General features: G+C 38.2%; 1 protein-coding gene across 23 annotated transcripts in view; it reads left to right on the top strand.

The window, feature by feature from the left end:
• ELF2 (E74 like ETS transcription factor 2) overlaps window positions 1-26,913 on the top strand; it is a 117,540-nt gene that overhangs the window by 80,223 nt on the left and 10,404 nt on the right. For 14 of the 23 annotated variants that reach the window (XM_007999818.3, XM_007999811.3, XM_037992156.2 and 11 more), the window contains 2 exons: window positions 21,385-21,498; window positions 22,884-23,057. In XM_007999818.3, coding sequence (XP_007998009.1) covers window positions 21,385-21,498; window positions 22,884-23,057 — 288 coding nt within the window. Of the gene's footprint in view, window positions 1-10,509; window positions 10,929-21,384; window positions 21,499-22,883; window positions 23,058-26,913 lie in introns of those variants that run through there. The other 9 variants (XM_007999817.3, XM_037992159.2, XM_037992145.2 and 6 more) reach the window with 5 other exon arrangements.

Raw genomic sequence — 26,913 nt, 5'->3', positions numbered from 1 at the left:
AAACGAGCACTCTGAAGAACAAAAATAGGGCCAAAAGAATAAAAAGTTTAAAAACCATGAAAGAACACTATGAAAAAACTGTTGCCAAGGAATTTAAAAACCTGTGAAATGGATAATGTTAAAATTTTATAGTTTAGGCCAAGCACTGTGGCTTACACCTGTAATCCTAGCACTTTGGGAGGCTGAGGTGGGCAGATTGCTTGAGTCCAGGAGTTCGAGACCAGCCTACAGTGTGGTGAGACCTCTTAGCTACAAAGAATAATAATAAGAATAATAAATTAGCTAGGCAGGGTGGTGCACACCTGTAGTCTCAGCTACTCAGGAAGCTGAGGCAGGAGAATCATTTGAACCTGGGAGGTGGAGGTTGTAGTAAGCTGAGATCACACCACTACACTAGAGCCTAGGCAGAGTGAGACACTGTCTCAAAAAAACAAAACAAAGCTGTAATTTACAAGTGACTCAAGAAGAAATAGAAAGCCCAAATTAATAACCATTCAAATATCTTTAATCTTACATATGCATCTTCCTTATATACACATTTAAATAAAGTCCATTATAATATGTGGAAAAAGTAAAAAAAAAAAAAAAGGTCCATCAGACCCAGATTTATTACTAAAATTTCAGAGGATACATAATGCTTGTCATATATAAACTATCCTGGAAGAATAGTAAAAGAGGGAAAGCTTTCCAACTCATTTTATGAAGTTAGTATAACCTTAATCTTGAAACTTACCCAATAAAAAACAGATTTTTTTTTTTTTTGGGTCAAACTCATATATGCTTATAGCTACAAATGTTCTTTTTTTGTGTGTATGACAGTCTTGTTCTGTTGCCCAGGCTGGAGTGCAGTGGCGTGATCTCGGTTCACTGCAACCTCCTCCTCCCGGGTTCAAGCGATTCTCCTGCCTCAGCCTCCCGAGAAGCTGGGATTACAGGCGTGTGCTACCATGCCCAGCTAATTTTTGCACTTTAGTAGAGGTGGGGTTTCACCGTTTTGGCCAGGCTGATCTTGAGCTCCTGACCTCAAGTGATCTGCCAGCCTTGACCTCCCAAAATGCTGGGATTGCAGGCGTGAGCCACCGTGCCCGGCCAATCATAGCTACAAATATTCTAAATAACGAATAGCAAATGAAATCCATCATTGATTTAAAAATACATAATGACTAAATTCATAATAGGAAGGCAAAGGTGGCTATATATTAAAAAGTTAATTATTGTAGTAGCCATGTGAGTAGATTAAAGGAGAAAACTCCTGTAATCATCTCTATAGATTCAAGAAAACATTTGTTAAAATTTAAAATCCGGGCCAGGCGTGGTGGCTCAAGCCTGTAATCCCAGCACTTTGGGAGGCCGAGGAAGGCGGATCACAAGGTCAGAAGATCGAGACCGTCCTGGCTAACACAGTGAAACCCCTTCTCTACTAAAAATGCAAAAAATTAGCCAGGCGTGGTGGTGGGTGCCTGTAGTCCCAGCTACTCGGGAGGCTGAGGCCAGAGAATGGTGTGAACCCGGGAGGCGGAGCTTGCAGTGAGCCGAGATCGTGCCACTGCACTCCAGCCTGGGTGGCAGAGCGAGACTCCGTCTAAAAAAAAAAAAAAATTAAAATCTGCTGAGGATAAAAGACTCTTAATCTGTATTGGCACCTGATAAAGAGTACATACTAAAAATCTATAGCAGGCTGGCACAGTGGCTCACGTCTGTAATTCCAGCACTTTGGGAGGCCGAGGTGAGCAGATCATTTGAGGTCAGGAGTTTGAGACCAACCTGGCCAACATAGTGAAACTCTGTCTCTGCTGAAAATACAAAAATTAGCTGGGCATGGTGTTGCATACCTGTAATCCCAACTACTTGGGAGGCTGAGGTGCAAGAATTGCTTGAATCTGGGAGGTGGAGGTTGCAGTGAGCTGAGACCGTGCCATTGCACTCTAGCCTGGGCAACAGAACAAGACTGTCTCAAAAAAAAAAAATCTATAGCAAAATCATGCTTAATAGAGAAAGAAGATGCCAGCTATCAACTTTACTAACTAGAATTATTATTGGATGTCCTAGCCAATGCAATGAGACAGGGGAAAAAAAAGACATAAAGATCAGAATAGAATAAACAAAATTGTTATTATTTACAGATGACTTAATTAACACATAAAATTTAAGAGATGATCCAGATAAACTGTTAACATTGCTAAGAAGTTTTATCGAGTTTGCCGTAGGCAGGAGCAATAATCAATAAGAAGTGAAACAAAAATCCCATTGATAATAGTAAAAAAAAAACCCACCCTTTACTAGGGAGCTAAGAATAACTCTAAGATATATAAAGATAAATAAAGAAATCTAAAATTAGATCCCTATTTCATATCCCCTCATTTTATTCATTTTTTAAAATGGCATTACTTTAATCTTTTTTACACAACAGTCTCATCTTCCGCCCTCCCAAATAAGCATCAAATTTAAATTGAGTAATGTATATTTTCTTAGTGTGTTGAGGTTGTATGTCCTTTGTATATAATTAAAATTTATATAAATGGTGTTATGTATCTTATTTTGTTTCCTACTTTTTAAAGTAAGCACTGTTCCTAATATCCTTGCATGTTGCTTTGCGTATATCTTATTTGTTGCTCAAACTGCTGCAGAGTATTCCCTGTTAAACATCCACCACATTTTACCTTTCTACTTACCTTTCTACTTACTTGATAATAAATAACCTTCAGTCCCTCCTTTTATCCTCGTGCTGCATAACAAACCACTCCAAAATTTATTGACTTGAAACAAGAACCAGTTATTGTTTTCGTCAGACTTATGGGCTAGTTATGTGGCTCTGCTGTGATGGCTTTGGTCCTGTATCTAGGGTCATCTGTGGATCAGCTGGAAACTAACTGGTCCAGGAGGGCCTTAGCTAGGACAACTCAGCCCTCCTTTTGTCTTTCCTGTTATTTTATTTCTTTTTAGTTTCTTAAGATGTTAGTTGCCGGCGCGGTGGCTCATGCCTGTAATCCCAGCACTTTGGGAGGTTGAGGCGGTGGATCACCTGAGGTTGGGAGGTCGAGACCAGCCTGACCAACCTGGGGAAACCCTGTCTACTAAAAATACAAAAAATTAGCCAGGCATGGTGGCACATGCCTGTAATCCCAGCTACTCAGGAGGCTGAGGCAGAAGAATTGCTTGAACCCAAGAGGTAGAGGTTGCAGTGAGCCTGGGCAACGAGTGAAACTCCATCTCAAAAAAAAAAAAAAAAAAAAAAAAAAATTGTTAGTCAAGAACTCCAGTATTATGTTAAAGTGATATTTTAAAAAGATTAATAATATTAATGGCCATCCCTGTTTTGTTCCTAATCTTGAAGGGAATGTAATCTGAAGTTTAAACTTGAAATTGTTGTAGTCTTTAGTATGTAATGTGTATACCAACTTAAGGAATTCTCTTCTATTCCTTTTGTTTGTAACTATCGTGTGCTTTTTTGGCATTTGATAAGTCATTTTTCTCTTTTACTCTTTCAATATGGTCAGTTGATGGCTTCCCAGATGTTGAACTCTTATAGTTTGAGGATAAATGTTACTCATCATTTTGCTTTGCGTTGCTTTAAGTTAAGGAGTCTTGGAATCTAGTCATAAGTGAAGTGGAACCATAATTTTCTTTTCTTGTCTTTATCTGCTTTTGAAATCAAGATTACACTGGCTCATAAAATAATCCAGGTAGCTTTCACTTATTTTTATATTTTCTGCAAACAGCTTGTGTAAGTTAAGAATTAATTTTGAAATTTGCTAAAATTTGCATAAAAAATATTCAAGCCTGGGTTTTTTTTTCCCCCCCATGGAGGGAAGGTTTTGTGTTGTGTTTTAATTTCTTTACTATTTACTATTCTATTCAATTTTGTGTGTGTGTGCCTATTATTATTTATAATTTTTTTTTTGAGACCGAGTCTCTGTCGCCCAGGCTGGAGTGCAGTGGCCGGATCTCAGCTCACTGCAAGCTCCGCCTCCCGGGTTCACGCCATTCTCCGGCCTCAGCCTCCTGAATAGCTGGGACTACAGGCACCCGCCGCCTGGTCCGGCTAAGATTTTGTATTTTTTAGTAGAAACGGGGTTTCACTGTGTTAACCAGGATGGTCTCGATCTCCTGACCTCTTGATCTGCTCGCCTCGGCCTCCTAAAGTGCTGGGATTACAGGCGTGAGCCAGTGCGCCCAGCCTATTATTATTATTATTATTATTATTTTTTTTTTTTGAGACGGAGTCTGGCTCTATCGCCAAGGCTGGAGTGCAGTGGCACAATCTCGGCTCACTGCAAGCCCTGCCTGCCGGGTTCACGCCATTCTCCTGCCTCAGCCTCCCCAGTAGCTGGGACTACAGGCGCCCGCCACCACCCCCACCTTATTTTTGTATTGTTTTTAGTAGAGACGAGGTTTCACCACGTTGCTCAGGCAGGCTGGTCTCAAACTCCTGACCTCAGGTGATCCACCCACCTTGGCCTCCCAAAGTGCTGGGCTTAGAGGTGTGAGCCACTGCACCCGGCTCTATTTTATTTTATTTTATTTTTTTTTTTTTAGCATTTTACTTTATTTTATTTCTGAGATGGAATGTGGCTCTGTTGCCCGGGCTGGAGTGCAGTGGCACGATCTCAGCTCACTGCAACCTCTGCCTCCCAGGTTCAAGCAATTCTCCTGCCCCAGCCTCCGGAGTAGCTGGGATTACAGGCGTGCACCACCATGCCCAGCTAATGTATATGAAAAATATTTATCCTTAATACTTAAATACATGCATGTTAATACAACAATGAAAAATTTCGTTACTCAACACATGGCAGAAATTTAAAAATTCAGCTTATATCTTGGATTGACAAGCATGTGAGAAAAATGGTAACTCTACCAAACCACTGGACTTGCATAGCCACTTTGGACAGAATTACGTCAAATTAAAATTGTACTTACAAGCTGAGTGTGGTGGTGTGTATCTTAGCTATTCAGGAGACCAATGGGAGGCTATCTTGAGACCAGGAGTTCAAGACTATCGTGGGCAACATGGAGAGACCCTCTAAAATTGTGTGGAATATGACTGTAGTCCTAGCTAAGAGGCTGAGGTGGAGGGTCACTTGAGCCCGGAAGTTCAAGGCTGCAGTGAATTATGGTCATGCCACTATTCTCTAGCCTCAGTGACAGAGTGAGACCCATACCAAAAAAGAAAAAAAGAAAATGCTTATTTTATGACCTAGAAACTTTGTTTGTTGGTATATGATGTGGAGAGACTCTAGCATACATGTTTAAGAAAACATAATTTTTTTTTTGCAGAATTATTTATAAAAGTGAGAAATGGAAACTCTTTGCTAATGTGATGAATAACTTTATTAGATAATGTGATGAATAACTTAGATAATGTGATGAATAAAATGGGGTAAATGCATACATTGGAATACTTTGTAGCATTTAAAAAGCATAGCTATATTTACTTATACTGACATGGATAGAATGTAAATATTGAATGTTAAAAAATACATTTTAGAATGGCATATGTAGTTTAATGTCATTTATGTACCCAGAGCATGTAAAATAATACTATATGTCATTCAGGGATACATACACAAACATGTGTACATATGTAAATATATATGCATGTAAAAATATAAAAAATAGAATGGAAGAATATACACTAAACTCATGATAGCAATTTCTCTGGAGAGATGGAAGGGTGTCTGGGGGTCGTATTCAAAAATGCCATCTTCATCTTTTATATGTTATTTCTTAGGGGGAAAACAATCTTACAGCATAAATGAGTAGTTGTAGGTTCTGGTTGAGAAGGGGATATGACTATGTTACATTATTTTTAGCAATTTCCTATATGGTTTAAATCCCCCTAAAAATGTATAAGAGATGAGTTCTTAAACTAGGAACATAGATGACTATGTTTTCTAACCTGGTAAGATGATGGTTACTGATAGAGTAAATGAAATCTGTAGATACTGTAGATAAAGGATCTTTAGTTATCTGTTGGTTATTCAAGTAATGATGTTTATTATACAATTGGAAATTAGTACCTATATTTTTTTTAAAAAGTAAATCTGATTATATTTTTTTAAAAAAGTAAATCTGATATGCTGATTTTTGAATCAGTATAGTAATAGTATTGAAAGTCCTTGGCCAGGCGCGGTAGCTCACGCCTGTAATGCCGGCACTTTGGGAGGCTGAGGTGGGCGGATCACTGGAGGTCAGGAGTTGGAGACCAGCCGACTAACATGGAGAAACCCCGTCTCTACTAAAACTACAAAATTAGCTGGGTGTGGCGGTGCATTCCTGTAATCCCAGCTACTCTGGAGGCTGAGGTAGGAGAATCGCTTGAACCTGGGAGGGGGAGGTTGCGGTGAGCAAAGATTGCATCATTGCACTCCAGCCTGGGCAATGAGCGAAACTCTGTCTCAGAAAAAAAAAAAAAAAAAAAAGAGAGAGAGAAAAAAAGAAAGTCCTCGGTGGGGGTGGATAATACCACTCTAGAGGGAGAGAGTGGAGAATGAGGAGACAAGGTGGCTAAGGATCACACTTTGGGCGAACAGTCATGTCTAACGGTTGTGTAGAAGTGGGTGAAGACAACTGAAAAGAAATAGGAAGAAACAAAGACAGTTTACTATCATGAAAATCAAACGAAGGGAAGGATTTCAATAAAGGGGTAGTCAACAATATTTGGAGAAGCAGTAAGATGGAGACTGAGAAGAGGTCACTGGATTTGGCAATTAAAAACTCAGTATTGACATTTGAAGAATTTTTCAGTGGGTAGAGTTCAGAAAGTATTGTAAGAGAAGAAAAAATTAGTTAATCTAAATATTCCTTTTGGAATTAAATGAGATTTGACTAGTATATTTTCAGTAAAATTTTTATTGTAAATTTTTTTTTTTTTTTTTAAAAAGAGAGTCTTGCTCTGTCTCCCAGGCTGGAGTGCAGTGGCATGATCTAGGCTCACTGCAACCTTCGTCTCCTGGGTTCAAATGATTCTCCTGCCTCAGTCTCCCGAGTAGCTGAGACTTACAGGCATGTGCCGCCACACCCAGCTAATTTTTTTATTTTTAGTAGAGACGGGGTGTCACCACATTGGCCAGGCTGGTCTCAAATTCCCAACCTCAGGTGATCCACCCGCCTCGGCCCCCCAAAGTGCTGGGATTACAGGCGTGAGCCACCGTGCCCAGCCTGTAATTTTTCATAAACATGCTAAACAAGAATTATATATGGGCTCTTGTAAAGTTTCACAAGAATTGCAAATTTTTTTCCAGTAGATTCAAGATACTACATATTCTTCGATGATAATAAAGAACTCAAACCCTTGAAATCAGTTGTCATAAATGTTGTTTAAACTATAGAGATAATTAAGTATTTTAACTCATGTATATTTGGTGCTTAATAGATGCTATTTTAAAAAGTTGCTTGTGCCCAGGCGCGGTGGCTCACGCCTGTAATTCCAGCACTTTGGGAGGCCAAGGCGGGCAGATCACGAGGTCAGGAAATAGAGGCCATCCTGGCTAACACGGTGAAACCCTGTCTCTACTAAAAATACAAAAAATTAGCTGGGCATGGTGGGGGGCGCCTGTAGTCCTAGCACTTGGGAGGCTGAGGCAGAAGAATGGCGTGAACCCGGGAGGCGGAGCTTGCAGTGAGCTGAGATCGCGCCACTGCACTCCAGCCTGGGCGGCAGAGCGAGACTCCGTCTCAAAAAGAAAAGAAAAAACGTTGTTTGTCTAACACCCATCGAAGAGACTAGCTGCAGGGCTGGGCCCAAATCATGCCTGTAATCCCAACACTTTGGGAGGCCATGGCAGGAGGATTGCTTGAGGCAAGGAGTTGATGACCAGCCTTGATAGACCCTGTTTCTATAACTAAATGAATGAATTAATGACTAGCTGCAATACTTAGCTGACAGTCTTATAAGAGTGGCTGCTAAGAATTGAACAGAATGGTTTGTCTAGTATAAATCATAAAGCGAAGAATCAACAAGTCTCAAGGAGAGTCTGGCCCAGGGATAAGTTAAAATGCAAAAAACATGAACCTAAGTCAGATCACACCTAAGCTAAGTACGTATCAAAAACAGTACATACTGGACCCTTACTCATCAGAGGATTTTCATGGTTGTACATAGAAAGACTTACAATAAAATTACTTTTAGGAGTTATGATCCTCTGAGAATCTAAAATTAGCCATAGTCCTTTTCCTCAGAAAAAATACACATTTCATTAACAAAAATTTGACTCTTTGAACCCCTATTAAAAATATATGCCTTATGAAGGCTTTTATAATTATAAATAATTTAACATCCTTGGGTGGTAATTATACCCACTGTATATACACCCTATTATTTAATTTCATATATAAGCAGTCTTGTGTATCATACTGTCTCTAAGACTTTCACCCTTGGTGGGTGGGGAATTTTGTATGAATTGAGAAGGCTTAGTTTCTTCCTTTTGTTACATAATTTAGTGCTACCAGCTTAATAAACACCTACAACAGAAACTTGCTTAAAGTACTGGATAATAATTTGTTGAATAAATGAATTAGTTCATGACTATGGGTTCGAACATCTTCATTTTAATAATACTTTATAAAACCTGACTATTAAATAAATCAGTAACATAAAAAGCTCAAATAGACATTTAAACAGTAGTATAAAATATATGAAATAATTCATCTTTTTTCGTTGTACATCTGTAGACTGCACTTCTGTAACTATTGTCTATTTTCTGATGTTGACAGACCAGACGTTACTTGGTGCTCCTAAATTACGTGATTGCAACTTGTCCTTCACAGACATATTTTTCTTATGGTTTTCTTGACCCTGTTTTTTCCCTAAACATGCTCAAGATACCAACTTTGAATTTCATTGTTGTATGAGAAAAACTTAAGACAGCTTGGCCTCTTCCTATTCTCGCATTATTCACTTCTCAAAACTTTTTTCTTCCGTTTTTCTCTCTTAACTTCCCATTGCTTTACCTTTGACATTAAAAAAAAAATCAACCATTTTGCAGTTTATAATACTATAAATATAATAGTATTAAAATGGATTTAACTTTTTTTTTTTATAACTTCTAAATTTTATAGAAGACTGTTTTGTACCAGTTTTGACCTTGAAGTAATAAGATACTTTGTAAACTTTGTTAAGTAACTTCTGGGGGCCTCAGTTTCCCAATGTGTAAAGTGAAGAAGTGGACTAACTCTGTGGTTCTCAAATAACTAGCTGTAGTGCAGTGGTGCGATCATAGCTCACTGCAACCCGAAACTCCTGGGCTCAAGAAAACGGCTGGCTTCAGACTTGAGTCCCTAGGTGCAGAGGCCCATCACAATGCCTGGCTAAGGATGATGCTTACTTTAAACTGATTGGCAATAAAATACAAAAGCTACCATGTAGTTCATTTTGTCCCATACATGGCAGGTTTACCTAATTCAAGAAAGAGATCCTTTATTTAAAGAGGAGTTGTACTTTGGAAATAGCATGTAGGTTCTTTTTTGGGAGAGTGAGGATCATGGTCATAGGGGTAGGGTAAAAGGACCAAGAGAATAAATGAATATTAGGACAAATGAGAAAAAATAGTCATGGGTTATGTAAATCCATTCTGATGCTGCATTCAGGTTGGGCAAGATTTTATGAAATGATATCCCTTTAATGTTACCGCTGAAAACTTTTTTTTCTCTACACAGTTAATTCGGATCATAAAAATTGTCACCTTGTTATTTTAAATTTGTAACTGCCAGATCTTTTTGTTTATTCAGCAAATACTTACTGAGCACTTACTCTGTAGGAGGCACTGTTCCTTTATGTAAGTTTTGTGTGCCAACAACTTTAGGATAACCCTTTGTTTCAAACAATTTATGTATTATGAAATTCTGAAACCAGGGAAGCATTTTAATGAAGCGTCTTATATTGGTTTGATTTCCTGTGTTCAGTAAATTTAGTCATTAAATTGGCGATTTATCTCCCTCGTCCACTGTATTTTAATATGTATTTGTAATAAGGTTTTCAGCAAGAATTTTTTTTTTGAAGTAAATGACATTATAAATTTGTTTCCAAATTAACCAAACAGAAATGAAAGGGTACATGAATTTCATGATTAGCATATTGGGGGAGTCTAATCTCCAGAGGCTGGTGTGTTCTGTTTACTAAGTACCCGTTTAATGTGCTCTTTGACACTTCTGTTAAGGGAAAAGGACGAAGTTGGTCTCAGAAAGTTGGGAACTCCTTACTTTCCAAGTAAAGGTTTCAGAATATGTTCTAGGTATGACTTTTTTGTTGGTGTTCCTGTGTTAAAGTGCAGATGTTTCAAGTGAACTGGTTACATGTTGCATAAGGTTTGAAAAAGCCAAAAGAAGTTAAATAGCCACCTTTATTTACAGCTGCAGGACTCGGTATTAGATTGCTTCCAGGAAGAAAATATGATTAATGGCTCTTTTCCAGAGGGGGGACAATTGCAGACTTTTCTTCCGCAGAGCGTGAAATGTGCCTCTTCCTGCCGAGGGGCTGTGTCCTCGCGCGGCTCCCGGAGCCGTTTCCCAGCCTCAGGTGTCTCTCGCCGCAGGCTGCTGCCGCTCTCCGGAGCGAGCGTCCGGGACTTCCTGTCTGGGCGCGGGGCGGAAGGATCGCGTTGCCAGCTGGGGCGGCCGCCACAGCCGCCGCCGCCACCGCCCCTGCCCCTGCCGTTAGGTGGTGGGGTTTCTCAGCCCGGCGGCGGGAGGCGGGCCGGCCTCGGCTTCCTGTCGGAGGACGCGCAAGGATCCGGGCGTCGGAGTGTGTGCGAGTGCGTGAGTGTGTGTCGGTCGCACGGCGTGTGTCTCCGGCCGCGGGTTCCGCCTCCTCCCCTGCCGCCGCTGCTCACGGTGTAAGTCAATGTGAAGCAGCAGCTCCAGCCCCGGGATAAACATGGCGACGTCTCTGCATGAGGGACCCACAAACCAGCTGGATTTGCTCATCCGGGCCGGTAAGGACAGGGGAACTTTTCTCCCGTGCATCGGTGCAGCAGGAGAGGGGGTGCACAGAAGGCGGGTGACTCCCCTGTAGCAGTCTGTGCTGGGGGTACGGTGTCCACCTCACAGTCACTGGGGCGGCTGGGGGAAAGGGGGGAGTGAATGAAGTAATGGAGGCGACGAATCAGGAAGTGATCACCTTGGAGAGTAACCTGCCTCGAATCCGGCGCTGTCGCTTCAGGGTGGGTTCGGCGAGCAGCAGCAGCAGCTGCCGGGCGGAGCGCTGGCAGCGGGTGCTGGAGAACGGAGCCGCGGTTAAGTTGGGGACTCGGGGGCGGACGAGTTGTGCGCTTCACCCCAGTTGCTGAGGAACCAGGAAGTGAGTGAGGCTGTTGTCTCTCGGCTGCGCCTGCCACGCTGTCTGGCCGGAGAGGCCGCTACTGCCCGCGGTCGGGGGCGGCGGGCTTCTCCAGGGAACGCTCGCCACCCCCGCTCGGTTCTCCCTTCAGACTTCGTCCACAATTCCATGACTTCCGCATGGACCAGGCAGCCAGGGGCGATGTCCGGTGGACCAATACCCGCCAAAAAAAAATGCTCTGACCCTCCCTCCTCCGCACATTCCCACCTTATGCAGTCTCGGGAGTAACGGTCCTGGACAGGGTGACTTAAGAATGTTGAGTAACCGGGATGATGTTTCAGGGGCCCGCCTCCCTTTGCTCATTTAATGGGTGGCTGTGAAGAAACTAGGTTTATGCCCCTTCCCTCGTGGGTTTTTTTTTTAGGGGGAGAATGGGAAGAACACGGAATATATTTGTACCCCTAACCTGGAGGGTTGCAGCGCAGAGAAGAACATTTATTTTTGTAAACAGTGGGTGAATGTTAAGGAGCGAGGCGGGAGGGAGGGAGTCTTGGCCCTAGGGAAGTCTTAGCACGGAATTGCCCCCTTCCCCCCTCCCCCCCAAACCTCCCACCACAGCGGAAGCGCCTCGGAAAGGACAGAACGGACGGGATTGACAGGCCTCTGGTTCCAATCTGCTCTCTGAGGTGTTCCAAATTAGAACGTTGATTTCTGGGGGCGGGACTACGGGCCCGCGCTGGGCCAATGAAGATTGGGCGGGAGTGAAGCTGACAATGTACGCATGGAATTGGAGGGAAGAGGAGTGTAAACACGGAAGTGGCCGCAGGGGTGGGGGATGTGCGGCGCCACTGCTGCAGCGGAAGGGCACGGACTTAAGTTACATAGAAAAAGAAGCTTTGCTTAATAGCAGACAGCGCAGTGAGGGTTTTGAATCGATGTAGCACTGCTTGAATACTGTTTACTTACTGTAATAGTAAGCATACATGTTCCTCTTCCCGGTTCCTATTTCATATTGCCATGGATGGGAAGTGGACGATGAGAAATATTCAGGGAACACAGTAATTCTGTAAAAGATCTTTGACAGTTTTCCATCATTGTTTTTAGGTAAGGGACTTGAAATTAGTAGTTTGCCTGGCAAAACTCTGTGACTCAGTTCTTTTGGGGGAAATCACGAACACACGTGTATCCAAAGTTAACGGAAGCGCTCTAGGTTCAAAGTCTTAAATAATATATAGGTATTGAATACCACGCAGTGGTGACCAGTCTTTTATTCTATAAAATGTAATAATATGTATTTCAGAGGTTCCAAAGGAAAATACAGTTTACTGGGTAGTGATTAAAACACATCTGTTTGACAGTTGCTTTCTGGTCAGAACAAGAACTTAAGTTTTAGTAAGAGAGCACAATGAGAACTTGATTCCTTTGTATATATTGTCCATTACTACAGTATGAATTAAGGGATGGAATTTTTGGCTTTATGTTATTGGTACTAATGATATGTGAAGTTGTGGGGTCAATGATATTTCTTGAATATTGAATATGTACAGTTCAAGACATGTTGTTTCCAGTAGCTGCGAACGCTCGGAAAGAACCTTAGAATGCCCTTGCATCAAAACTTTGAAAGATACTATAAAGGTAGGAGGGCTTAACTTTGCCATTGGAAACTCTTTTTTCATAAGCTTTTGGAATTACCAGCGAAACTGAATATGGCCTGTAGATAACTTTCCTTGGAGTGTATATGTGTGTATATAAAAGACTGTCTTTGGTTTGAAAAGACAAAAGTTTTGTCTTCTTTTGATAAAGGGGTTTCAAAAAGTTAAGTGCTGTTTTCCAGCTCTACTGCATTTCTGCACTATATGGAAATCTTAAAGTTTAAGATAATAATGTTTTGTAAATAATATGTTTTACATACAATTATTTTCAAGTTATTTCACCAATTATGTCCATGTAATCCGAAGCTCCCTTACAAGCCTTATTTTAGAAGGAAACTTGAGAGAGGTTTGCTCATTTACCCAAGGTTTATTCAGTGTGTTAAAAGTTTGGGAGGAAAGATGGCCCAGAAGATTAGGAATCATGATTCTAAATTTTTATTGCTGCCAATTTTCAATAGCATTGGGAGGATAATGTTTCTAAAGTTTGTGTTTGTGTAATGGACAGAATACCTTTTTATCTCCTTGAGGGAAGTCATCAAGTGTGAGAGAGAATTCGTCCTCACAAAGATTTTACAGTCTGGGGAGACAGGTGAAAATCTGTATAATGTATAAATGTAAAAAATAGCTCCAGTGATTGCTGTAATGGGTTGATGATTAGTGTAGAATGATATTTATACAACTTGTAGAGGAGATAAGCTTTAGGTTAATATTTTCAGCACAGCTTGTTTCTAAGCAAGTATATAACACTTAATATTATCACTGTTGCCACACATGTTAAGGTAGCTGTTAAGCTCTAATATACTTTTGATTTTATTTTCTTCCTTTAGAGGCGTTATCATGTTTGCATTCCTTTAGCTATAAACATGCTGCCAGAGGAGTCTGAGTAAAGGATGAAATAAATAAGGTTATTTATTAAAACTCACTGTCATTTTACAAAGTATGTTTGTAGTAAAGTTTCGAAATACTTTAGAAAATTTTCATGGACAATATGATGTATGAGAATGAGCCTTGACCCTGAAGAGTTGAGGATCTATATCTAGCTGTCACTAAACTAGCTAGTGACTTAACCTCTTTAGGGCTTCATTTTCTCTTAGAGGACAGGGTTGACTAGATGATTCCTAATGACTTTTAAAGCTCTAAAATAAGTGGCTTGGAAATACTTATTGGAAAGGTAAGGCTTCTCCTTGGGGTTTTTTTTTTTTTTTTTTTAAATATTACACCATGTGAGTGAATATGTCTATACGTTCATTATGTAATTGGGAGGTTAACTTTTTTAATCCAGTCTTTGAAAATAAAAATGTGTGCCAAATTGTAACTTGAGGCTCTTCATATGTTTAAGTCTGTAATATAGTTTATTTAATAATTTAGGTTTATTTCTAGTGTATATAGCTTAATATAGGAAAAAACAAATGTCTAGCATTGTTACTTTCCTAATATTTATGTGGAAGTGTTATATATGTACAGTCTGGATTTTCTGGAAGATTTCTGCCTTATTCTCTAGTATACCTTCCTTGACTTTTTTCTTTATTTGTCTTTTTTTATTTTATTTTATTTTTTTTTTCACATTTGCGAAATAAGGTAACCAGAAGTTTTGGTGAACAATGCAGTTATTAAATGAAGGTGAAATTTTTCTGGAAAGTTAGCCTAAATATTTTCACTGACAAAACCTATTATTAAAGTTGATTATGAAATTGGAATTATTTCTGATTTACTGTAAATTGGAATATGTAGTCTCAATCATGAAAAGATCAAATTGAAAAAAATTAGCAGTATAAAAAAAGGTAAAAGCAGTATGTGAATAGATGCATTAAAATGAAACTCAAGGAATGACACTGGTTTTCTTTTTAAAAAGCTCATTTGAAAAGGAATTTTAGAAACTACCCTTCACAAATCATTGCAGCATTGGTACTAAAATTCATGTAAAAACTGAGTTACATGGTCACATCAGTCCGTGTGTAAATAGCCAATCAGAATCATTCAACATAAAACTATTTTAGAAACAAATTTGGTTGGTGGAGAAGGGCAGGCAGCAGAATGTTTTTGGTAACTATTTAAAATGATTCCTTGTGTTTGATAATTGTGTAAAATGATTGATTCCTTGTGACATCTATAGCAAAATGTTCAAAAGGATGCAAAGAAATGCTTAAGAAAAGCTTTTAAAAAACTCTTTATCTGTGAGTAGACAAATACTGTTTAACTTATAGAATCATAATTTTTCTTTCTTCTTCTTATTTATTTTATTTTTTGAGATGGAACCTTGCTCTGTCGCCCAGCCTGGAGTGCAGTGGCACAATCTTGGTTCACCTCTGCCTTCCAGGTTCAAGTGATTCTCCCACTTCAGCCTCCCAAGTAGCTGGGATTACAGGCGTGAGCCACTACGCCTGGCTAATTTTCGTATTTTTAGTAGAAACAGGGTTTTACCGTGTTGGCCAGGCTGGTCTTGAAATCCTGACCTCAGGTGATCCACCCACCTTGGCCTCCCAAAGTGCTGAGATAACAGGCGTGAGCCACAACTCCCAGCCTCGAATCATAATTTGTCATCTACACACTGATGTTTATGTTTAGAAGCTAAAACTTATATAAGCTTGGGGATAGAATTTGGTTGTTATTAATTACAGTTGATGATGAATTACAGCTGCACTTCTCAAAAACCAAATGCTCTGACCTGGATTCCGGGAGTCCCAAGAGCCTTTCACAGGATCTGTAAAGACAAAACTGTTTTGAAAATAATACTAAGGCATTATTTGCCTTTTCACTTTCAAAAGTGTACAGAGGAGTTAGGAGCTATGTATAGATGGGTTATTCTAATAGATTGAAAGAGGAAGGAGAATCCACCTGCCTTCTATTAAATCAAGTATAGTAAGATTTGCAAAAATATATAAAACAAAGCTACTCACTTTTTGTTTTTTTAAAGTTATTTTTGGCCAGGCATGGTGATTCATGCCTGTAATCCCAGCACTTTGGGAAGCCAAGGCAAGAGGATCTCTTGAGCCTAGGAGTTTGAGACCAGCCTGGACGACATACTGAGACCTCCGTCACTTAAAAAAAATAAAAATAGTTGGTTGTGCTGGTGCATGCCTGTGGTCCCAACTACCTGAGAGGCTCAGGTGGGAGGATCACACCCAGGAAGTCTAACCTACAGTGAACCATGATCATGCCACTGCATTCCAGCCTAAGCAACAGAGTGAGACCTTGTCTCAAAAAACAGTTATTTTTCATAAAAAATATTACTTGTGTTTACAGTATTGGGTGTATTATTTTAAATGAATTAATAACTTTGAAATTTTCTTTGTAATTTCAAATATGATAAATACAGATAAAATCTGTTTGAAGTCTTCAGTATTTTGAGTGTAAAAGTGTCCTCTGATAAAAAAAAGTTGGAGGATAGCTGAATTACCGTGTTCTTTAGGTCTGTACTATATGGTAGCCACTAGCCACATGTATCTGAGTACTTAAAATGTAGCTAAGAAACTCAGTTTTAAATTTTAATTAATTTAAACTCAAAAACAAGCAGTGGGAAACTTCCTTATATTGATTACACATTGAAATAAAAATATTTTCAATGTCCTGGGTTAAATGAAGGTATTAATTTCTCCTTTGCTTTTACAAATGTAGCTACTGGAAAATTTAAAATTATATGTGGCTTTTATTTTTATCAGACAACTCTGGTTTAGAAAATAATTTCTGGCTGATTTCATCTTGCAGAGGGCAGTTTGCTGTCCCCCTCCGAGAGTATTGAAAAAAAGAAAAGCCATTCTTTTTTTCTTTTTGTACTTTATAATGCAAGTATATTAATTAAAAGGTCAAGGGGGAAAAGGTAAAGATGGAGTGTTCCAGACCTTTAATTACCTTTTCTCCCTTTTCATTGCATTCATTTGTATTCTTCATTTACCTATTACTGGTATTGCTTTGGGGTATTAGAGGATAAGTAGTGGTAAATCAGTACTGTAGTCGAGTGAAGACTTTGTACTATTAGTTTATAGTGTTGCTTATAGGGGAATATCACTATCACCTAATGAAGTGTTTTCTAATTTTTTTTCACTGCTCTGAAACTAAATTGCTACTAAATTTTATTTTTGACTTGAGAACATTTTTATGAACTAGATCCATTGCCAGCATTCTCTTATGCAAAGCTGAGAGGTATGCCTCTTGTCAGACTTAATTACCAAGTTTGGTATTTTGTAACAGCTGTTGAGTGAGTCTGGAATAGTCTGCAGTATCATACAAACACCAGTTGATTAGAAAGATAGAAATGGAACAAGAAGATATTTACCAATATTAAATGAAGGTATGAGCAAATATTATTTTTGGTACTGTAATAAAAAGTAAAATAGTTCTTGAAATTTATTTCAAGGGGGATTGACCAACAATACCCACTACCAGTGGTAACTAGAAAATGATACCTGTCAGACTACTTTTAGCTCCATTGTTTCTATTTTTAAAATGAGTTATTTATTTTTTCCTTCCATAAATTTCGTAGATATAGAAAGATACCAGTAAGTCAAGTTTTAAGTAAGATAAGGAATTCTGCTTTTCAGCTCGTTTGTAGCTCTCTTACTTTGCACAACACTGTTAAATTCATGCTTATTCTTAAGAAATGTGCAAAATTATAGCTGAAATTTTATTTGAATTAGTGATCTGAACAAAAGAGTATTTTTTTGAATTACAGAAACAAGTAGGAGAAATATTTCTTAAATTTCTGTTGTAAAAAGTTACTTATGTAAACAAAAATAAAAAGATAGTGCTCACTTTTATAAAATGTGTTAAGTTTTGGAAACTGGCATTAGTACATTATTGTAAATTGATCTGAGAATAGGCTCTTAGATTTTTGTGTTTTGCATTATTTTAGTTAGTAAATAAAAATGACGAGATAAAATTAGTAAGCAGCAAAACAGTAATCAGTGTTCCTCTTAACATGCTTTTAACTTACAAAGTAAGTTTATTTGACATTTTTATTTAGTTTTTAAATATCTTCCATTTATGTTTTTGATGCTCTCTGAACTATAGATGGAGCGTTCTAAAATCCAAAACTTTGAGCACTGATGTGACACTCAAAGGAAATGCTCATTAAAGCATTTTGGATTTTTAGATTTGGGATATTCAACTGGAAATATATAGTGCAGATACATTGTTTTTAAATTCGAAATGTGAAACACTTCTGGTCCTAAGCATTTTGGATAAGGCATGCCCAACCTATAGTAGTATAAGCTTCATGAGGCCGGAGATCTGTTCACACTTGTGTCAGGTTTATAGCACAGGGTCTGGGCACATGGTAAATGTCAGCAACCATTTTTCAGTTGTACATAGAGTATTAGATCTTCTGGCTGATAACTTCATAGGTAATTTATGCTTATTTTATGTTCTTATCCTAAATTTAAAGTATGAATGAGTAAATTTTCTAAGTAAGTGTATGTATTTTACTCTAAATATAAAATATTTCTGAGATATATTATGTTGAATTTTAGGGGGGAAGGGGAAATCGAGGTCAGAAATATGTGCAAAAATTACACCTTGAAGAAGAAACTTCCATTGACATAACAATTTTAATAACACAAAATCATGGTTTTGAAAATGTGCCTCAAACTACCTAAGAATTCAGGGCACGTAATATGTAAGTAACTGTTAGGCAAATTTCATTTTGTTTATAAGCTGAAACATTAAACAATCTGGTAAAATTCTCTTGCTGTATTATTATTGAATAGTTGAAGCTCTGATTTTAATATGGTAAAGTTTTAGGGTGTGTCTTAATATAATTACATAAGGAATTAGTTTACCCAGGATAGTTTATTAATAGCACCCAAGACAAGAGCTAAATTGCAACACAAGCAGACTTTAAAGAGAATGCTTGCTAGAATAAATTTTAAAAACTGGAGAATTTGCTTTTCAAGGTTTTTTTTTCTTAGTGTATGTGAGTATTGTAGGGAGGCATTTTGAAAAAAATAATTGAGAATAATAATGTATCTTATACTTAATAATGCTAAGTTTTCTTAAAGTTGAACTACACAGGCTGATTGAATCCTTTGCTTCAGTGAAGCTGCAGATAAGAGTAAGCAGGGTCACCTAAAGATAGATTTACTTAGAGGTTTGGCTGCCTCTCTGGAACCATTTAGCTTTGAACAGATTTCCATAAATGGAAAGAGCAACTGGAGAGACCCAGTACCTTGTGGATGATGTGCAACAGGTGGTAGAACAGTCATTGGGTTTTTGAAATAAATGCTTTCCAAATGACTGTTGTTTAAGACTGAGGCTTTAGCATTTAGGGAACTTTGAGACTAACTGGATTTTTTTCCCCCAATTAAAAGTTTCCTGGAAACAGTTTTAAAAGATTCATATCGTTAGTGTGTAGTGCTTGTGAATTTGTAATATGACTTTATGAAATTTGTATAAACATTTACTTTTAGTTCCTTTAGGGGATATCTTAGAAAAATCTGTCAAGTTAGAGACTCTTAAATATTCATGTTTAAGAACCTCTTACCAAGATAATTATTCAGTATTTTAAGTCAGGGTGTGAAATTAATATATTATTAAGATAATAACATTTGTTCTTGAATTGCTGATTTTCCTGTAAGGTCAGTGGGTTGTCCTTAATTCAGTACATAAAAGAAATATCTGCCTGGCATGATGGCTCATGCCTGTAATCCCAGCACTTTGAGAGGCCGAGGCGGTTGTATCACCTGAGGCCAGTAGTTCGAAACCAGCCTGGCCAACATGGTGAAGCCCCGTCTCTACTAAAAATACAAAAATTAGCCGGGCGTGGTGGCATGTGCCTGTAATCCCAGCTACTTAGGAGGCTGAGGCAGGAGAATCTCTTGAACCTGAGAGGTGGAGGTTGCAGTGAGCCGAGATCATGCCACTGCACTCCAGCCTAGGCAACAGAGCGAGGCTCCGTCTAAAAAAAAAAAAAAAAAATCTGCATGTCTGCTCCATGAAAAGTCTATGTTGGGAACCATGGCATATGTAAAGATTGGTTAAGCTAGCCCCCCAGACCTCAAGAAGTTTACAGTCTTACAGGAATGATAAGAAATTATCATATTCTTGCCCTATGAAACAGGAAATTGAAGTTTGATAGAGATTAAGTTGCTTACCTCAGGTAACAGAAATAAGTGGCAGAGACTGGAACCCAAGCTGTTGGACCTGAAAGCCCAAACCACTGCTGTACACATAAACAAAGTAACATAATCAGCAAAGCATAAAGGAAGTGCTAGAAGAAGAGAAATACAAAGGGTGGTAGAATTTGAAGGCTTCATGGGAGGAATAAACTCTAAGAAAAAGTCTTAGGTTAAAACCCACTGAGGCTCTGAAGAGAGCAAGGTTAATTTTAAAGAAAGTTCCCCAGTACTCTGGCGGTAAATCTAATGCATGTTGTTATCCATCTTTAGGCAGCCGTGCCTGGAGAGTACAGTTGTCCCTCAGTATACCTGGGGTATTGGTTCCAGGATGCCTCCTTCACCTGGCAGATACTGAAATCCTAGAATGCTCAATCAAGTCCCTTATACAAAATGCTGTAGTATTTACATTGTATTTTTAATTGTTGTATTTTTTTTATTGCCTCTCCCTCCCCCGCAATATTTTCAATCTGAGGTTGGTTGAACCTGCTGATGTGGAACCCTTGGATATGGAGGGCTTACTCAGTCATTCAAGAGAGTCTGTAAGAATTGAATTAATTGATTAAATTAATTTATTGATTAAATTAAATTAACTTGGCATGATACATCAAAATATGTAATTGCCCTCACAGGGTTGTTAATCTACAACCAGCCTCTCCCTGCCCCTTCCTCCCTTCCTACAAGTTAGTATTGGCCTAAAATTGATGCAGGGTTCAAATTTCAAGGATCTTTCTTTGTTTTCCTTTGAGCAAGATTCAGAAACTTCTCCGTAATTTCTTTTGTTACTGTTTTGAGACAGTCTCACTCTGTCGCCCAGGCTGGAGTGCAGTGGTGCGATCTCGACTCACTGCAACCTCTACCTCCTGGGTTCAAGCAATTCTCCAGCCTCAGCCTCTTGAGTAGCTGGGAATTAACAGGTGTGTGCCACTATGCTCAGCTAATTTTTGTATTTTTTGGTAGAGATGGGGTTTCACCATGTCGGTCAGGCTGGTCTTCAACTCCTGACCTCAGGTAATCTACCCTCCTTGGCCTCCCAGAGTGCTGGGATTACAGACGTGAGCCACCGTACCTGGCCAACTTCTCAGTAATTTCTAATCAATGTCATTGGTTACTTTATAATCAACATTCATTTTATATCAGTATTCATTTTATAAAATGTAGATACTAGCTTTTAAAAAATTATTTCTGTAATTTATATAGACAAATATCAATGGCTTAGAGTTACTCATGTGTTATTTTATATTTATTTAGTTTTCATTTCTCTTTCAGGAGTGAATATGTTTATTTCTTAGTAATATGTTTTAGTCATGTGTTTAGTGTATTTTTAATTGAGTAGAACTTATTTTTCCTTCAGTGGAAGCATCAGTTCATAGCAGTAATGCACACTGTACAGATAAGACAATTGAAGCTGCTGAAGCCCTGCTTCATATGGAATCTCCTACCTGCTTGAGGGATTCAAGAAGTCCTGGTATGTAAACTGTTCATTCTTATGTTAAACGTGTCATACTACTTCATATGTCTAAAATAAAGTTTTGTTTTTTTAATCTAAGGGGATTGTTGGGAATTCTCAAAGATACATTATACATGAATATATGACAGCAGTAATTGAACTTTATTTGTCAAGGCCGCCAAGTCTTAAATACTTAATTTTCCTAACAAATGATACAGAGAATACCCACTATAGGTAGACAAATATTTATTAAATAGCTGTTTATACTGTAATGTCTATTTCCTTAACTCTGGACAAGTTATAAGCCTTCATAGTCTTTCAGAGTATGATAGATGGGAGCAGTTGCCTGTTAGGACCACTTTCAATCCTTTATTAAATGATAAGCAGGCAGTAACTCCAGAGAACCACATATGGTAGAGAGAGAAGGGAACTTTTGCCATATTTTTCACACATCCTTCAGATTGTGAGTTATTTTTTTGTGGTCCCTCTTAGTCTTTAAGAACAACTTTGATAGTCATTTTGTACAATTCTGATTTGTCCTAAATTTAATGCCCAAATGTTAATTTGACTTGTTACAAAAAGACTGGCTCACCTTCTCGTTGGGATTTACAATAAGAGCAACCATACTTCTTAATTTGAATAGAATCCTGTGTATTACTCAGAGATATGAGAATAAATTTGCAGTATTTTTGGTCAATCTATTAATCTAAGATAGTATGTATTAAGTGTATCTCTTAATTGAAATAGAAATGTCTTATCTTGGTTATTTGTGCATATTCGAAGGAAGCCAGAGCAACATTATTGTATGTGCTAGAATACCAGATAACAATCCGTATCTACTGTTTTGGTAACTAAAACATCAGGACTCTTATATTAAATAAAACTTTAAATACTGAAAGGTAATATTTCTTGTCTGTAATGAGCAAGTTTTCCTTTTCATATTCTAAAATGAACTATAGGTGCTTATGTTTTTACTGAGTACATATTTACAAATCTTTGAAATTTTGAGCCACATATTACCTGTTAAAAAATAATGATGGCTAAGTGGATAGAAAGTAATTATTAACTAACTCACTATTATACTATTATTTTCAAATGCTTTCACAACTGTTAGAATAATTTAGAATTTTTCTACATTGAGTTTGAAAGTATAAGTGTGAAAGAGTGGGGTGACTACTCATGGTCCTTGCTTTACCCAGAGAATTAACATTTTTCCTTTAAGTTGATTTTCCTTGCATTTATTTTCCTTGTATAGTTTAAATCATATTGAATATTCAGTAAATTAGCTCTTATCCTGCTTTGATTAATTCTTAATAAATCTCACCTCTTCTAAATATTGAACTATCCACATAAGAAACATTGATGGGGGTGGGAAATTTTAATTTTTCAACTTTTTTTTATAGTGGAAGTGTTTGTTCCTCCTTGTGTATCAACTCCAGAATTTATCCATGCTGCTATGAGGCCAGATGTCATTACAGAAACTGTAGTGGAGGTGTCAACTGAAGAGTCTGAACCAATGGATACCTCTCCTATTCCAACATCACCAGATAGCCATGAACCAATGAAAAAGAAAAAAGGTAGAGTATATTTATACATTTCTGAGAAGGCAGGTGAAAATTTTTTTCTTACCTTTTTCCTCATCAAGGGACATAGAAAATAGTATATGCTGTAGATTTAAGATTGAAGTTATCTTAACTAGATATTCTCAAATAATCAACACTGAGATTTTAATTTAGTGTTTTAACATACTCATACTGTTTAAAGGAGTTAGTATGTAAGGCTTGAGGATAATTGTGTGACAATGATATCTAACAGGTGTTCGACACACAGAAGGCAGATCAGAGATTCCCTGCACCTTGTCTTACTCCATCTTCTCTTTGTTGATCCTTTAATGGGTACTTGGTTACTTAAAGTACCACACACACACACATACACACCCCATTTTATTCTTTATTTTACAAAGTCTTGTCTTCTCTTGCTTTCATGGATATTTTTTAAAAAGCCAGGCACACCTTTAGTCCCAGCTGCTCAGGAGGTGAGAGGATTGCGTGAGCCCAGGAGTTTGAGGCCAAACTGGGCAACATAGCAAGACCCTATCTCAAAAAACCTAAATAAACAGTGAGAGAGAGAGAGATACGTCATACTGTATATATTATATGTCACTTATATACTAGATACAATATATGATACATAGTATGATATATATATACTATATATTATATATCATTTATTATATATCATGCTGTTTTTACCTTATACCTTCTGCTTTGAAACACTAAGATTGCTGATAGAGACTTCTGATTAGCATAAACTCACCAGTGGGTAAAGAGCATTTCCACTTACTATGACTCCTGCTGAAATTTCTGCTCCCCTCATCCCAATAGCACATTTTCAACATCATGAGGACATGGGCAGTGAGTCTTTTTCTGTTGAAATCAAGGGTAAAATTGGAAAGAAATGACATTCTAAGTAATTGAGTACTCATCTAATTCTCCTTTCTTCTCTAACTCTTCACATTTTAGAGTAAAATAAAGGTAAAAATAAAGGTGCATTTGAAATAATGGTATTTCCTTTTATTCATTAAATATAGTGTTTCAGATTGCCACAGTGTGTACCATTCTATGGTCATTGTTGTAAGGGAGATGAGAATAAGACAGTGTCTTCCGCTTGCAATACATATAGATTATATGCATCTCGAGAGAGGTATACATGAGAGAATTTAGGAGGAAGAATTACTTCCTGATGTAATCATTTAAAAACAAAAGGCATACATATAAATAGCCTTATTTACCCACTGCCTGCTATAGCACTTGACTGGTTGCATCCAATGAGAGCTGTCACAAAATACTTAAGAAATGTTTGTTTAGATTTAATGCTGGGCACGATGGCTCATGCCTGTAATCCCAGCACTCTGGGGGTCTCAGGTGGGCAGATCACTTGAGGTCAGGAGTTCAAGACCAGCCTGGTCAACATGATGAAACCCTGTCTCTACTAAAAATGCAAAAATTAGCCGGTCGTGGTGTTACATACCTATAGTCCTAGCTATTCGGGAGGCTGAGGCAGAAGAATTGCTTGAACCCGAGAGGTGGAGGTTGTAGTGAGCTGAGATTACACCAGTGCACTGCAGCCTGGGTGACAGAGTAAGACTCTGTTTCCAAAAAAAAAAAAAAAAAAAAAAAACCACACACATTTAAAGGAAGATGGAAAAGACCATGAAAAACAGGGGCCATGTTGGGAGCCAGGATGTGATATTCTATAAACCAGGAAATACTTTGCCAGTTTAATAACAATTTTATTTATTTCTGTGAAAGCCCTTAATGACCATTTAAAAATTACAAGCCTGGGTGTGGTGGCTCACGCCTGTAATTCCAGCACTTTGGGAGGCTGAGGCAGGAGGATTGTTTGAGCTCAGGAGTTTAAGACCAGCCTGAGCAACATAGTGAGACTTCATCTCGAGGAATTAAAAAAAATTAGCCAGGTATGGTGGCACATGCTTGTAGTCCTAGCTACTCGGGAGGCTGAGGCAGGAGGATCGCTTAAGCCTGGGAGGCTACAGTGAGCCATAATCGTGCCACTGCATTCCAGCCTGGGTGACAGAGTGAGATCCTGTCTCAAAGAAAAAAAAAATACATGTAACCATTCTGTCTGTACTTATTACCATAAGGGAGACAATGAAGAGTAAGAGCATCATTATTTATATTTTTGTGGTTAAGTACATTTGGGATATGCAAACTTAGATAGGTTATTTTTTAATAGCAGTCCCTCTTTTTATTTTGAGATCGTTTAATATACTAATGTACATTGTGGATCTTGCTATCTTCCAAGAGAAGATAGCGTATGGTGTTCTAAAAGTTAATATGAATATAGAACCCATTTTCCTACGGAGGAAATTTATTAAGGAACATGACTTTGGACGTGCCGCTTTGTGAGAAAATAAATTAAACCTTTTTGCACTAACTTTTCTACTAAATTGGGCTTTTGTACTAGAATTTAGGAGATGCTGAAGATGTTAGTTTTATTACTGTCTGATTCATATGTATAAATATTATTTAAATTGAGTAATTAGGCTGTATTCTAACAGAGACCAGTGAACTTTGTTTTATTTTTTGTTACAGACTTCTTGATTAGAATTACCAGAATTCTAAAGTATATCTGTGCATTTTGAAATATAGATGTTCAGATGCTTTAATTAGTTCTTTATATAATTAATTATATAGATTAATTAATTTAATGTTTCCTAATGAAGAATAGAGTGACATCAGAAATCTCAGGTGTAGAACAATCACCAAATCAGTAATAATACATTTGATCGTGTCTGTAATCCAGCACTTTGGGAGGCTGAGGTGGGCAGATTGCCTGAGCTCAGGAGTTCAAGATCAGCCTGGGCAACATGGTAAAACCCGTCTCTACAAAAAATATAAAAATTAGCCGGACGTGGTGGTGCATGCCTTAGTCCCAGCTACTTAGGGGGCTGAGGTGGGAGGATTGCTTGAACCCAGGCTGTAATGAGCCATGTTCGCACCACTGCACTCCAGTCTGGGTGACAGAGTAAGACTCCATCTCTTAAAAAAAAAGTGTGTGTGTGTGTGTGTGTGTGTGTGTATTTGATTTTAAAATACAGCATACTTACATATTTCCAGTTTATTTCTTGAGTCTGCCAGGGTGTTCATTCATCTGTGCTCAGGATTGAATGTAGCTCATTCAGGCTTAATCCTCTTTCGTGTAGAAAAGTATATAGCCCTTATTTTTTCTATTCATTGTGGATGCTAGTCTATCTGAGAGAGCCTTATGGCAAAAATGAGGAGGAACAAAAGGGAAGGACACAAACCTTTATTAGACATAAAAAGCACTTGGAAGTTTTTTTACCCTTGTAATGTCTCTGCATGTGGAAGTGGGGAAATTGAAACACTTACGCTTACCTTCTGGTGAATTAACTGATCCAGAGCAGTAGAGAGTGTTTGATATTTTTTACTTTTCCTCATTTGAGTTCAAAGGGCTTTGCAAATTATCATATCATCTGCAATAAGTTGCTAAAGCTGTTTCTCCCAATCCTATAGAACAGAAAACAAATTAAGTTTTTACTAGGATTTGTTTCTATTGCTACACTAATATAAAAGGTTGGCAAGGCCATGTACAGTGGCTCATGCCTGTAATCCCAGCACTTTGGGAGGCCAGGGCGGACGGATCACGACGTCAGGAGATCGAGACCATCTGGCTAATATGGTGAAACCCTGTCTCTACTAAAAATACAAAAAATTGGCTGGGTGTGGTAGCGGGTGCCTGTAGTCCCAGCTACTTGGGAGACTGAGGCAGGAGAATTGCTTGAACCTGGGAGGCAGAGGTTGCAGTGAGCCGAGATCGTGCCACTGCACTCCAGCCTGGGCGACAGAGCAAGACTCCATCTCAAAAAAAAAAAAGAAAAAAAAAAAAGAT

The sequence above is a fragment of the Chlorocebus sabaeus genome, chromosome 7, assembly GCF_047675955.1.
Source record: "Chlorocebus sabaeus isolate Y175 chromosome 7, mChlSab1.0.hap1, whole genome shotgun sequence".
NCBI lineage: Eukaryota > Metazoa > Chordata > Mammalia > Primates > Cercopithecidae > Chlorocebus > Chlorocebus sabaeus.
This window is presented reverse-complemented; position numbering and strand designations above follow the sequence as displayed.